Source organism: Callionymus lyra, chromosome 6 (assembly GCF_982586985.1).
Source record: "Callionymus lyra chromosome 6, fCalLyr1.hap1.1, whole genome shotgun sequence".
NCBI classification, from domain to species: Eukaryota; Metazoa; Chordata; class Actinopteri; order Syngnathiformes; family Callionymidae; genus Callionymus; species Callionymus lyra.
This window is the reverse complement of record NC_141823.1, coordinates 25,605,998-25,618,781: the sequence shown is the minus strand read 5'-3', so window position 1 is coordinate 25,618,781 and position 12,784 is coordinate 25,605,998. Positions and strand designations below refer to the sequence as shown.

General features: G+C 36.7%; 2 protein-coding genes across 9 annotated transcripts in view; both read left to right on the top strand.

Moving 5' to 3' along the window:
* Positions 1-945: 945 nt before the first annotated feature.
* nr1h3 (nuclear receptor subfamily 1, group H, member 3) lies at positions 946-8,955 on the top strand. Its single transcript, XM_087794459.1, has 10 exons — positions 946-1,011; positions 3,545-3,627; positions 3,716-3,955; positions 4,256-4,522; positions 4,638-4,840; positions 5,228-5,407; positions 6,605-6,704; positions 6,882-6,995; positions 7,100-7,194; positions 7,946-8,955. Exons 2-10 carry the CDS (start codon positions 3,585-3,587, stop codon positions 8,090-8,092), a joined length of 1,389 nt encoding a protein of 462 aa, XP_087650585.1. The 5' UTR covers positions 946-1,011; positions 3,545-3,584; the 3' UTR covers positions 8,093-8,955.
* A 1,587-nt stretch (positions 8,956-10,542) lies between these two features.
* Positions 10,543-12,784, top strand: part of madd (MAP-kinase activating death domain) — a 35,318-nt gene continuing 33,076 nt past the window's right edge. For 6 of the 8 annotated variants that reach the window (XM_087794448.1, XM_087794446.1, XM_087794442.1 and 3 more), the window contains exon 1: positions 10,543-10,824. The gene's annotated coding sequence lies outside the window, so the exon portion shown is untranslated. The remainder of the gene's footprint in view (positions 10,825-12,784) is intronic. The other 2 variants (XM_087794445.1, XM_087794443.1) reach the window with 1 other exon arrangement.

Here is a 12,784-nt window from a genome sequence, read left to right as displayed (position 1 = left end):
TGTAGCTGCTAATTCTCAACAGGTAAAGAAGATGATGGCAACTTGTTGTAGTGGTTAATGGTCGGGAGTTTGAGGTTTCTATCCGCTTTTTTTGTGGTGCACTCTTTTTGACAAAAACAAAAAACAGGATGGTAATCAGTTTTTTTGTAAGCAGTTTAAACTGCTATTATTTAAACACGTTTATGAATAGTTAAAACATACATGCAGGGAATCTCCAAGTCTATTCATCGAAAGATGAATGGACGGTTGAATGCTCTGGTGGGAGTATTATGCCACTCTTGTTGGTTCAGTGCCCTATTGATTTTGGCGATGTTCTCAATTCAATTCCATCAAACTATGAAAACATGACAAAGGTGACTGACTGATAAGACCACAGGGACATTGGACTTGCACCACAAAGAGAAGGCATTATTACGTATCTTGCAAAGTGCGTAAAAATAATTGTATTCATAGAATAAAACATTGCGTAGTAATGGTGTAATGATGATTTAATGTACATGTTTGTCAAGCACATTCTGCAACATATAATTTATCCCACAACTTTAAACTATTGTCACAAACCTATTAATATTAGTTTTTCTTGATAAGAAACTAGGTTTCATTTATTGTACACTTTTTTCTTTGCCTCTCAAAAAAAGTGCTGAACAACTGCTGCCCAGTGGGGATTGAACATCAATTCATTATGACCCATAGTAACCTCCTCTCTTCCCTCTTTCACTATGCCCCCTCCCTCTCCATGTCTCACTCTCTTTTCCCTTTCACCCTTGTTACTCTCTGTTTTCTTCCTTGTCTCCTTTTGGGATTGTAGAAAGAGACTTCTTTCCAACAAGCTGTCCCCACGACATTGAGTCATCAAACATCCAGCTTGTCTGCTCCAGAAGTCTTGGTGCCTTAGTGGAAAGAAAGCAGGTTCATCTGTGGAGGAAATCTACTGTTGAAGGATAACCACATACTGAAGCGAACACACATGGACTCAGTGAAAATGCGATAAATACAACATCACTGTCTGAGGTAAGAGAAGTCACTCATAAAAGTCACTGTTACACAGAAAGTTTTGTTAATGCATATTTAGTCATTTTCCCTTTCTAACATGTTGAAGTTTGTTAGGGTGATTTGCTGGTAGTTTTTAATCTTTGATTTTAATGTTCAGAAAATGTTTACAGCTTTAGTAGCTTTACACATGTTGTTGTGCATTTCAAACAAGATGGTCCAGCATTAGACGACGTTGGATGCAATCAATATATATATATATACTTTTCAACGACGTACCGTTTTCTTTCAATAAGTTACTCTTTTGTTTGTCTGGTAAATATACCAAGGCGTCTGTCTGGTTTGCTAACATGAAAGGCAAATCTAGTCCAACAAAAATCAGCTGTGTAGAACTGAGATGCTAGAAAGTTTTACAGTAAGACAGGTTGGATGTTTTTGGAAAATCCAAATCTGCCTGTGGTTGACTCGCCATAATTTAAGATGTTAATTTAAATTATTACTTTGATAATTTGGATAATATTCCTTTGTGCCATTATTTATTGCAACATGTGTTATCGGTTTTATTTAACATTGTATTGTCAAAAAGTATATTGTCTGCCAGCAGCTGTCCTTGATAATGATATAAATTATAATTCCTCTACATCAGAGATCATGTGTTTGTCCCAGGAATCAAAGATAAGTGAGATTAATTATGCTAATCATCTAGCATCCACAAATAATATTGGTTAATTGTAAAAACCTTTGGATATTCGACCAAAAACGACATTTTTAAATTTATTTAGTGTTTTTTCTTCAGGAAACATCCTCTTTTTACACATCAGAGGTATAGAGAAGTCGCATTTAAGTATTTATCGTGAATGGAGAATTCTTTGGAAAGACATTTGAATTGATGGGAGAAGGCATCATGTTTTTGTTTCCTTGTATTGACAAAGATAAATCACTATTGTTAAATGTATATGAGGTAAGAACCTCGATTGTTGTTCCTTTGAGAAAAAATATAATCTTAATGAGTTTTCAGGTAATGCAATATTGTTAAATGAGGAAGTTTATTTTCTCATCTTTGGGCTCTTCTATCTCTTTTGGCATGCTGAATAAAAAGTGCAGAATTTAGGCCTGCTGAATCAGTTTCCTTTTGAAGACACATGACAGATTTCACTTCTGCTTCCACAAATCTTAATCGGTCATGGAACAAGGCCAGTTGTAAGGGGTAACAGTTATAACAGTTGGAACAGTTACAGTCCCCAAGGGAACTTGATATGTAAACAAAATGTATTTTCTTATTGGAGGAATGATTTTATCTAGTGATGATGTAGCCGTTGGAGGGAGTGCACAGACAGCACTTTGTGTCAACAACATACTATACAAACTGGTTTAATGTCAGTGGGCATAAAATATAAATACTGGCATTGCAGGTGTTGTAAGTAATACTCATAATAATAACAATTGCTCGCCACATTTGGTGTCAGTGATGGAAAGCGAATTGCATTTTAAGTAAGTAATTTATATTTATATAGCGCTTTTCCAGACCAGGGTCACAAAGGGATAAATAATCAAAAAAATACTCGATAAAAATATATACTCAAAAGTCAAGATAACACCGAGAACAACACAGGAGTTCCAGAAAATCAAGGAAAAACCTGCACAAAAGAAAATGTCTTAAGATGTTCCTTGAAGGAGTCAGTAGATCCATCAAGCGCAAAGAGAGAGGAAGATCGTTACAAAGCTTAGGAGCAACATCATAGAAGGATTTCTGTCCTGTGTGCGAGGAACCATCAGTAGATTCTGATCCACAGACCTCAGAGCCCGAGCTGGGGTGTAAGGCTGGATCAGATCGATGATGTAAGGAGGAGCCTGACCAAGAATAGATCTGAAAGTAAATAGCAGAATTTTTGATCCTGAAAGAAACTGTGAGCCAGTGAAGAGTTTTAAGGATCGGAGAAATGTGAGTTCTTCTACTAGAGCTGGTCAGAATTCTCGCTGTAGAGTTCTGTATTAACTGCAGGCGAGACAGCTCCTTCCTGTTAAGACTAGAAAAACAAACTGTTGCAATAGTCCAGACGAGAAGATGCAACAATTTTTTTTAACTTAATCATTTTTAAAGTACATTTGAAAGGCAGTTTTAAAACTTTCACGTTTGGATAGATGGATAGATAGAACTTTATTGATCCCTCAGGAGGTCTCCTTGGGGAAATTGTCTTTCCAAATGGCAATACACAGCAATACAGACAATAATTAATATAAATGAAAATAAGAACAATAACAAAGTTTCTATAAAAAGAAAGTATAAGATGACACAATCTAAGTATAAGATAAAGAACTTGGATCTAATAACAAAAACAAAGGATACAAAGATACAAAGATTAAAATGGAATAGAATTTCATGATACTTTTTACTTTCGCTCCACTCCTGCCCCCAAACTCAGAATTGTACAATCTCATAGCCCGAGGAATGAATGAGTCCCTCATTCTATTAGTTTTCATCTGGGAAGGAGCATTCGTGCGCTTTATGATTTATGATTTGTTGGCTCTAATTATAGTTTCACCCACCAAACAGGGACATTTGGGTTTCGTAATGACAAGCTGCTGTGCAGAAGATGTCCTCGCTGTCAGTGACTGATATTCCAGATGTTGGTCATGGTAAGATAAAAAAATAAATGTATTTTAATTTCCTAGATTTTCACCTAAATAGAGGAAAATTCTTAAACCTTCTTTCTGTTCCTTTCAGATGAAAGTAAGGTTTTTGGTGGGACTTCTGAGCTGCAGGTGGACAGCCTGGTTAAGGACAGAGGTCTCGGTGTCCCAATGAAGCAAGAAAGTGTTCAGTCGCTGTCTGAGCTCTCCCAGAACAGTGACATCGCCATTGGCCCTCAAAATGGTCCTTCACTCGCTGAGTATAGCAGCCCTCCTCTGGAGGCAAACCGAATTAAGCATGATCCTGCATCCAGCGACACATCCGCCAGCACAGGTGACCAAATGATTAGAAGTTACTGGAGGGTTTTTTTTCAATCTTTTTACACCGACTAGTGTTAACATTTTGTATTAAAACACAGACTTCTCTGTTGTTTAGCATTTGATCTTGAAATCTAGTGCTCTCAAACATTTTTTAACAACATAGAAATACTATATATACTAAAAGCCATAGCATGATAGAAATGTACATATGTTTTTTCTGTTTCCCTAGAATTAAAAGCCTTCAATATCTGTAAACCAGGGGATTAATAAAGTCTGTTTAATCTAATCTAAACTTTTTTGATCATTCTTCTAGATGGCCAGCCGGTTAAGAGGAAAAAGGGGCCTGCCCCGAAGATGTTGGGAAACGAGGTTTGCAGTGTATGTGGTGACAAAGCGTCGGGTTTTCACTACAACGTCTTAAGCTGTGAGGGCTGCAAGGGCTTCTTTCGACGTAGCGTCATCAAAAGTGCCCAGTATTCATGCAAGAACAATGGGCACTGTGAAATGGACATGTACATGCGTCGCAAGTGCCAGCAGTGCCGTCTACGCAAATGCAGGGAGGCAGGAATGCTGGAGCAATGTGAGTATTTCAGAGACATTACAATGTATTACTTTGGCTTACTGTTGTAATCTCACAATTTAGCTGAAATCTACTATGTTGACTGTTTGTGGTTTTTCCCCTCCCAAACGTACAGGTGTTCTTTCCGAAGAGCAAATCAAAGTGAAAAAAATGAAAAAGCAGGAGGAGGAAACGGCTCGAACATCCACTGTGGTCACTCCAACCCCTCCTCCAGAAGCAGCTGCGCTGGATCCTCAACAGCAGGAGATGATTGAGAAACTGGTTTCCATGCAGAAACAATGCAACAAAAGATCCTTTCTGGACCGGCCAAAAGTTACAGTAAGGGAATTCTTTCTGCGTTCACCACTAAATGAACCTACACAGACTTTTAATTCGATGTATACAGAGAATAAAAATAGTTTTCATCGGAAGTTTTATTTTTTTGTTTTTTTAATAATCAGAGATTTAGTGGCTTACTGCTAATTATTAAAGTAGGATGGATTATAAAAAGCAATGTACGTATTCAGATAAACGCCAAACAATGAATGATGTGGTCATGATAGACATAATATAGTTTTTAAAAAAACCTTTTTGAAAAATAAATATAAAACTATCCAATGAGGTCTATGTTCCATACTTTTTTGTCTAGTTTAAATATTACATTTAAAAAGAAATCAGTGTTAAAGTATTTCATCTAAACTGATTTGTGTTTCCATTTTCTAACAGCCGTGGCCACAGAACCAGGACCTCCAGAACAGAGAAGTGCGACAGCAGCGCTTTGCCCACTTCACGGAACTTGCAATCATGTCGGTTCAAGAGATCGTGGATTTTGCAAAGCAACTGCCTGGATTTCTAGAGCTCACCAGGGAGGACCAGATCGCTCTGTTGAAAACATCAACCATAGAAGTGAGTTATCGTGTATAATAAGTGTTTTAAAAAAAAAAGAAGGTATTACCTGGAACTTAAACGACTTTGCAATTTACCCTTAAAGCAGCACTTTGTAATATGTATCTATGTATTGAAGGGTAGATTTTAGTCATAATAACAAAATAATTATAAGCACTTGATCAATAACTGGAGGATTTGCAGTTTATATTCATGTGAATATGGAGTAGTTTATTTATAATAAAATGTGTTCCCTAATTTAAAATGTTTGCCAATTTGTCATATTAAATAATATAAATAATATAAATATATATTCACTGTATCTTTAGCTTCTGTTTCTCACAGGCCTTATACTTTCGAGCGGGAAAGGGTCTCTACCAGCTTTAAATAAGGACTCCAGAGATGCAAATGGGATTAGTGACCCTCCTTTGGTCTGGGTCAGTCTTGTGTTTATTTCCAGTTGTAGTTTAAATACACCCTAAGGAAGGTGGTCGGGGATCATCTTTGCAGGATTTCTCAATAAGCACTCCCGACTCACCTTCTTCCTCCCTGGATTACTTACCATGACAAAGATAATTCAGTATTTTAACAGCCATATAGTCAAGGGTAAAGTAATGCAATGTCGTTCGTTCTCTGTTCTTGATCCTCTTTAATGCTAACAAGACATTTCAGCTCCACTGAACTGATGGTTCATTACCTCAGACCCCTGAAGTACACACTCCTTGTAAGCCTCTCGTCATCCACCTTTATGGATTCAGAGGTCGATGATCTTTTTGATCAATTTTAAAACCCTAGACAAGGTAATACAAATCATAATATCACATCTTATGATTTGTATAACTTTGAGTAAATAGTAAAGATGTATCGATAAAAAAGATTTGTTAAAGAAAAGAGAAAACGTACCAAGCTTGATAAAAGTGACTCAGATTCACAGTGAAACCACACAAAACTTCAACAACAAAATATGTTTTTTGGAACAATGACATGCAGAATAAACAGCTGAAAGACCCTCCAAGCCCACAAACCATTTTGGACAAGAGCTTACCCCTTAATTTTGACAACCCTGCCCCAGACTGACCACTTTGTTGGTTTTATATCTGCAGTTTGACTTTTGATTAAAAACTGAATCTAAAAACGTGATGTATTTTTTTTGTTATACTCATGAACTTTTCCTGATTTTTAATTTTCCGTCCTCATGCTTTTTTTTTGTTTTACCAGATCATGTTATTGGAGACGTCTCGGAGATACAACCCTGCAATAGATAGTATAACATTTCTGAAGGATTTTAGCTATAATAAAGATGACTTTGCAAAAGCCGGTAAGTTTGAAGTGGTAGAAGTCGGTCATTATTTTAAGTTCTAATCCATGCACAGTTTTTTGATAAATAACATTTAAGAAATTACATTGTATAAAAGAAATTAAAAAAAGTTCTCAAACATGAATACTTCAAACTACTGTGTGTTTTTTAACTATTTCTTTCTGTTATCCCCCACAGGACTCCAGTTTGAATTTATAAACCCTATCTTTGAGTTTTCAAAAGGAATGAATGATTTGCAACTGGATGAGGCTGAGTATGCCTTGCTCATCGCCATCAACATATTCTCTGCAGGTCAGAATTTTTTTTTTTTTTTTTTTTTTAATATTGAAATTTAATGCAACTAAATTTAGTTGATTATCCTCCATAATTTCACTAAATGGTAAATCTGTGTCCAGATCGTCCTAATGTGCAGGATCATGAACTCGTGGAGAGACTCCAGCAGCCGTATGTGGACGCTCTGCGCGCGTACATCATGATAAAAAGACCAAATGTAAGTCAACACCATTTTACACAACCTCTCTTCAAACGAAGGAATGTCAGCATAACCTAAGTGTCGTCATCAAAACAAGCACATTGGGTCAGAGGTTGTGGTTTCACAGTTGTCAGTGTTTGCTGAAGACCCGCCACATGCAGGATTGTTTTTTCAAAAAAGAGCTGAACCTCATTTCTTTTTTTTTTTTTTTTACTTTTCATTTATGTCCAAGTAATTCAGCTGAACCTTCTTACCTTACTGTGTTCCAACATACACATATTTCCCCCATGTCGTAATTATTACGAAACAAATGGAAAAATTATATAATTCAAATCACATCAATGTGACGTTGGCGTTTATCTAACTGCTGAGTAAGAGGCGCTCTTTCTCTTCTTGATGTTTGATTTTGATCTGAAAATGGTTGCGCAACAAAGAAGTGCTTTTGTCGGGGGGAAATTTTGACGTGTCCCATTTGATGTGTCACAACAAGCCGACGTTTCACAGCTCAGTTTAACTTTAAGCCGTGCTGATGAGAAGAAGGGCCTGAAGTCTTCAACTTTATACCTTCACAGGGAATTATGCTAATTCCCAAAACATGTTGGGCTTAAAATAGAACAGGTAAACCCTGAATGTTCACCAAAAGGAGGATCTGCAACAGAACTCGACCAACAGAACAAGCTCAGACATTCTCTCCACCAAATATATCTGGAAAATAATAAGAAATATAATCAACTTTTTCTGTTGTTTAAGTACTGCTTTTACTTCTCAGGACCACTTGATGTTTCCTCGGATGCTGATGAAGCTGGTGAGTCTTCGAACACTAAGCAGCGTCCACTCGGAGCAGGTCTTTGCTCTTCGCCTCCAGGACAAGAAGCTTCCCCCACTGCTTTCGGAGATCTGGGACGTCAACGAGTGACTGCAATCCATACGCTTCTGTCTTTTTTGAGACACAAATAGCATTTACTTCCTGGATTGGTTTCCTTTGGGATTGTTTTTATAGGAGAACCTCATCGTGCTTTGGTATCTGTGAGACTTTTGAATGATTTAACAGGCAAGGATGAAAATGAAATTCATCCATTTAGGTCCTGTTTTGTATTTGTTGACGGTTGAGTTTTAGTGCACCTTTTAACAAGTCAAAAGCTCTGAGCAGGTCTTAGTTGTTTCAAATATCTGCCGCACGTACCAGTTAACTTATGGGAGAGGTATCCGAAATGACATTGACTAGACTAGAACTTTTTTGGACTGGAACACATCTGCCATTCGTTGCTAAAATGAACGGTTGTCATTTGGCTGATCATCATATCTTAACTTAATGTTTGTTTTTGCAGTAATCAGTTTTGTTGTAGCTGCTCAGGTGAACTGATGTGTGAAGCCAACCTCTGGGGAATCAGAGGCATTTTTTTTTTTTTTTTTTTTTTTAGATCACTTAATTCTTTTTCCAAGTGCATAAGGGACCCTTTTGGTCATTTATAGATGCCCACAAAGATTTATGTAAATTGTATATTTATTTTCAAATATATAAGTGTGCAACTATTCAGATGATTGTACAACATAGAAAGGTCACATTCTAACAAAGTGGGTGGTAGTTTGAGTTGGCGTGATCATTGACAGAATTGCTGTTGTTAACTTAAAGGAAAACCTAGACCAGCTTTCTTACATATTATGGTATTGATGAGTCCATGTAAACGAGAAATGCTCTGCTTTAATAATTGAACTACAAAAATGTGATGTTCCTTTCAAATCATTAAAAAACTGATATGTTGCATTTTCAAAAGATAATGTCATTGTAATGCTTTGTATGGATCACATTTACTTTGTTTCATTTAGAACTTAGGAAGCCTTATTGAATTCCAGGGAACTGTCAGGGGGAATTTCCAAAACCTAATTTACACCTTTATGACGATTGAATATCCCATAAAGCTAATAAGGATAATAAAATACGTATTTATTGTGAATTCTTAAAAGGATTGCCTTAATTTCAACACTATTTTTCAAAACTCCCACAGTTTCTCAGCATTGAAATAACCACAGTGCATTGCGAAACAATTCACACCCGTTTAAATTTTGCACAACATTATGAGCACAAACACACATTTATCTTATCTAAAAGATCAACACAAAGTAGCACACCATGTTGAAGAGGAAAGCATATTGAGAAATGTTGAGTTAATACTTAATGGAACCACATTTTGCGCGCATGTAAGATACAAGTCTTTTGGGATATGTCTCATGTTGGGTTGATAAAGCCTCATGAAACAGCTGAGGATGTATCATGATGCAGTGTCTTCATTTCAATTTGGCCACTAGATGGCACTCTCTACTTTATAATTTTTGACTGATCTACTAAATCAATTGTACCTGGCTTCATGAATGTAACCTTTAACAACTTGATCCTTGGCCTGTCTGGTGTGTTCCTGGACTTATTCTGTTTTCTTCACACACCCTCGGCTGTATTTGAAGAGTCATGTATAATATATTTTGCTGTATAATTGTCTTTCCTCTTCATTATGCCACTTGGTGCTAGCTTTTTATATTATATATTTATATAAAAAAAACATTAAAATCATTTATATTTGAATGGCAAACATGTGGAAATGATATAAAGATATAAATACTTTTCAATTCGCTGTCTGACTTGTATCAATAATTTGATGTCGTAACTAGAACTTGAATAAAATAAATTCCAGTGCAAGAACTAGGATTCCATTCAGTAGTATATGATAATAAACTAAAATATATATTTTTTCCAAATAAAATTTCCATCTACACAATTCAATAGCATTATACATGTCTCTTCAATCATTTTTAATTATAAACATTAATTCATAAAAACAATTATGTTAGTTCCCAAATGCAGTCACGAGAACTGGAGTCTATCCCAGCTATTTCGGGTAAGAGGCAGGGGACAATCTGAACTGGTAGACCAGCCTGGGGGGGGGTTATTGTTAGTCAATGGGTCACATTTTTGTTTTTCATGCTTATATAATTGAATAAAAACGAGTGGACATTCCAAAGTGGATTGCGAGAAAAATGACTGGAATGGGAGAATCCACTGACGAACTAAAGAAAAAGTTTTCTTTGCAAATAAATCTAATTTTGACTAACAGTATTTTTTTTTAATTGTAAGTCTGCAACTATACATTTCCTTATGAAAAATAAAATAGATAACAAATAATAATCCCATTGGGTTTATTCAAAAAGAGACAACCCTTTGTATTCAATAATTTACGGTAATTGTTTGTTAAAGAATTGATATTCGTTTCCGCATCGATGTGCTCGCAGTATGCGGAACTCCCTGCAGACCGAGGATGATGATGATGATGATGGTGGTGGAAAGAAGGAGGAGGAGGAGGATGTAGTGAAGGCAGGTACAAGCGGACCATCGAGCAAACACTCGGTCACGCACATCGCATCTATTTATTATGCTGCACGACCATCTCTGAGGGCATTTATTATTTTTGTTACTCATGTGGTCCCGAGTGTTTCGCCATCGATGATCTTGTGAGGCGGTGAGCAGGAAGTGACTGGAGGGAGCCGCCGCTGTCAGGCTCCAGCCTGTGACCGAGGAAGACACTCTCCGTCCAGGCCGTCATCAGCAGCTGCTGCTGTGGTCGCTAGCGTTAGCGGCTAAGATGCTAACGTAAGCAGGTACGGATGTCATTATTTTTTAAAAGCGCGCGTTTCCAACGCATTTCAGTGACATGCCTCTAGTGTAAATGCAACAAAACGTCTTATTGTTACGGTCGGAATGTCACATTTTTTTAATGTGACAATAATTCTATTTATTCTCGTAGCATTTGTGAAGCTAATGGTAGCTTGTTAGCATGCTAGCTAATGACGTATAAAGCTAGCATAGAGGAGGTGAGGGTTTGCATCGCAGGGGTGGATGTAGGACGAATCTGGGCCTGGTAGGTTATACTTTTTTACGACAATAAACATCACGTCATATTGCTATCTATCGATTAAAATTGTCGCAACCGACTGCCTTCCATTTTCTGCGCCCTTTTAATTTAATCCCATTTAAGTTGACAGGCAGAGCATCTGTGATGACGCTACACCCCGTTACAAACACACGTTAACCCTTTACCCTTGTGACCCACCACAGTATGGATAGACTTTGTATATTTTAGGTTGAACATTTTCTGATAGGGTTATACAAGTTTAAAATAGTATAAACAAAATGTGCTTGTGTTTTAGGGAGGAAACTCAAGCGATGGAAATCTGCGTAGTAGCATCATATTAAAACGAAAAACAATCTCTAGTCAATGTGATGTAAAAGGGTTTGACTCATAATATTAAAAGGGTCAGTTATTTAATTCTGTCTTCTCCATCCTTTGTCTTTTTTAAAAATAATTACATTGCAATGCACCGTAAGATTGCAGCAAAATGACATACCATAGATTTGTATAACAAACAAACAAACTCTACAAATTAGTTATACCTTGGATAAATGGGTGTTGTGTCTGTGGTTTTTGTCAGTGAAAGCTTTGCCTGCATGTGACCGCTACAATAAAACACATGACCACAACCCAAGACCATTATGACACAAGCCAGTGTTGAACTCTCTGGCATGTGTTCGTGATGGATATTCTCTGTTGTAATTGGATTGCTTTCATAAATCTCTTACGTCGGTACGTTTTATAATTCTTTTTTAATAAATTTACCTCAGCGTTTTGCAACAGGCTGTTTCCATGTGACAAAAATGGAACATTTAACAATTCAAAACAGCTACTTGTTATTTACTATAATTATCGTCATCTGCTTTGGTTCAAAAATAATTTCAGGAGAAAATTACTTGCTTCTTTATATTGTTATGCGCAACAATAATGTAATTTATTCAATACATATAAATTAATATTTGAAAATGCATATCATAAGTAAACCAAAAAGAGAGTCTTATGAAGATTCATAGAAAGTACTTATTTCTGATAAAAGTAGGCTATGAAAGATGTGACAATTAGATTTCTTCTCCATGCTTATACAAGCAGCAGTGAGTGCCGCCTGCAGACCACTAAGCCACGATTCTTCGGGCATCATCGTCATGGCTGTGAAGTAGATCTGTGATTTGTTTCATCCATGTGGTTGGAGCATGACTAGTAAATTTCAAGCCCATTCGATCGGAAAAACCCTGAAACATCTTTCAGAAAAGTATTACTCTGTTACTTTACCATCCATCTTCATCCTTATGTTAAAAAGCTACACCTAATCGTATACCCACCACAATCTCCTATAATGGAGCTATTTTCATGATTTAAAAGTTGTGCTATAAGATGAAGATGTATTTTGCTAAGAAGCCAAGCCTAGCACCACTTTATTATTACCATTGTGTTTGGAATTGTGCAGCTTTTTTTGGTATTCTCAAGGCAAAACAGGATAAACGGTGTTGATCATCAAAGTGCTTTCATGAGCTTCTCTACGTAACACATGGGGGAGGCACTGGTGGGTGATTCACTCTCCAAATGTTTGTCATTTACTTTCTAAATCTGGAGACTGTAAAGTGGACTGCAGCTGCTAGAGGAACTAACAGAGCATACGACTTACAAGATAAGGCGTATATATACTCTCTAGAAGTCTCTTTTTTCACTCCACAGCATGAAGAAGAGAGTAA

What these genes read in the sequence shown, in the direction of transcription:
- nr1h3 (XM_087794459.1), top strand. Translation starts at nt 3,585, where the DNA reads ATGTCCTCGCTGTCAGTGACTGATATTCCAGATGTTGGTCATG. An exon ending in TGAAAACATCAACCATAGAA is followed by an intron (nt 5,408 to 6,604) that starts GTGAGTTATCGT and finishes TTGTTTTACCAG; the next exon opens with ATCATGTTATTGGAGACGTC. An exon ending in TCATGATAAAAAGACCAAAT is followed by an intron (nt 7,195 to 7,945) that starts GTAAGTCAACAC and finishes TTTACTTCTCAG; the next exon opens with GACCACTTGATGTTTCCTCG.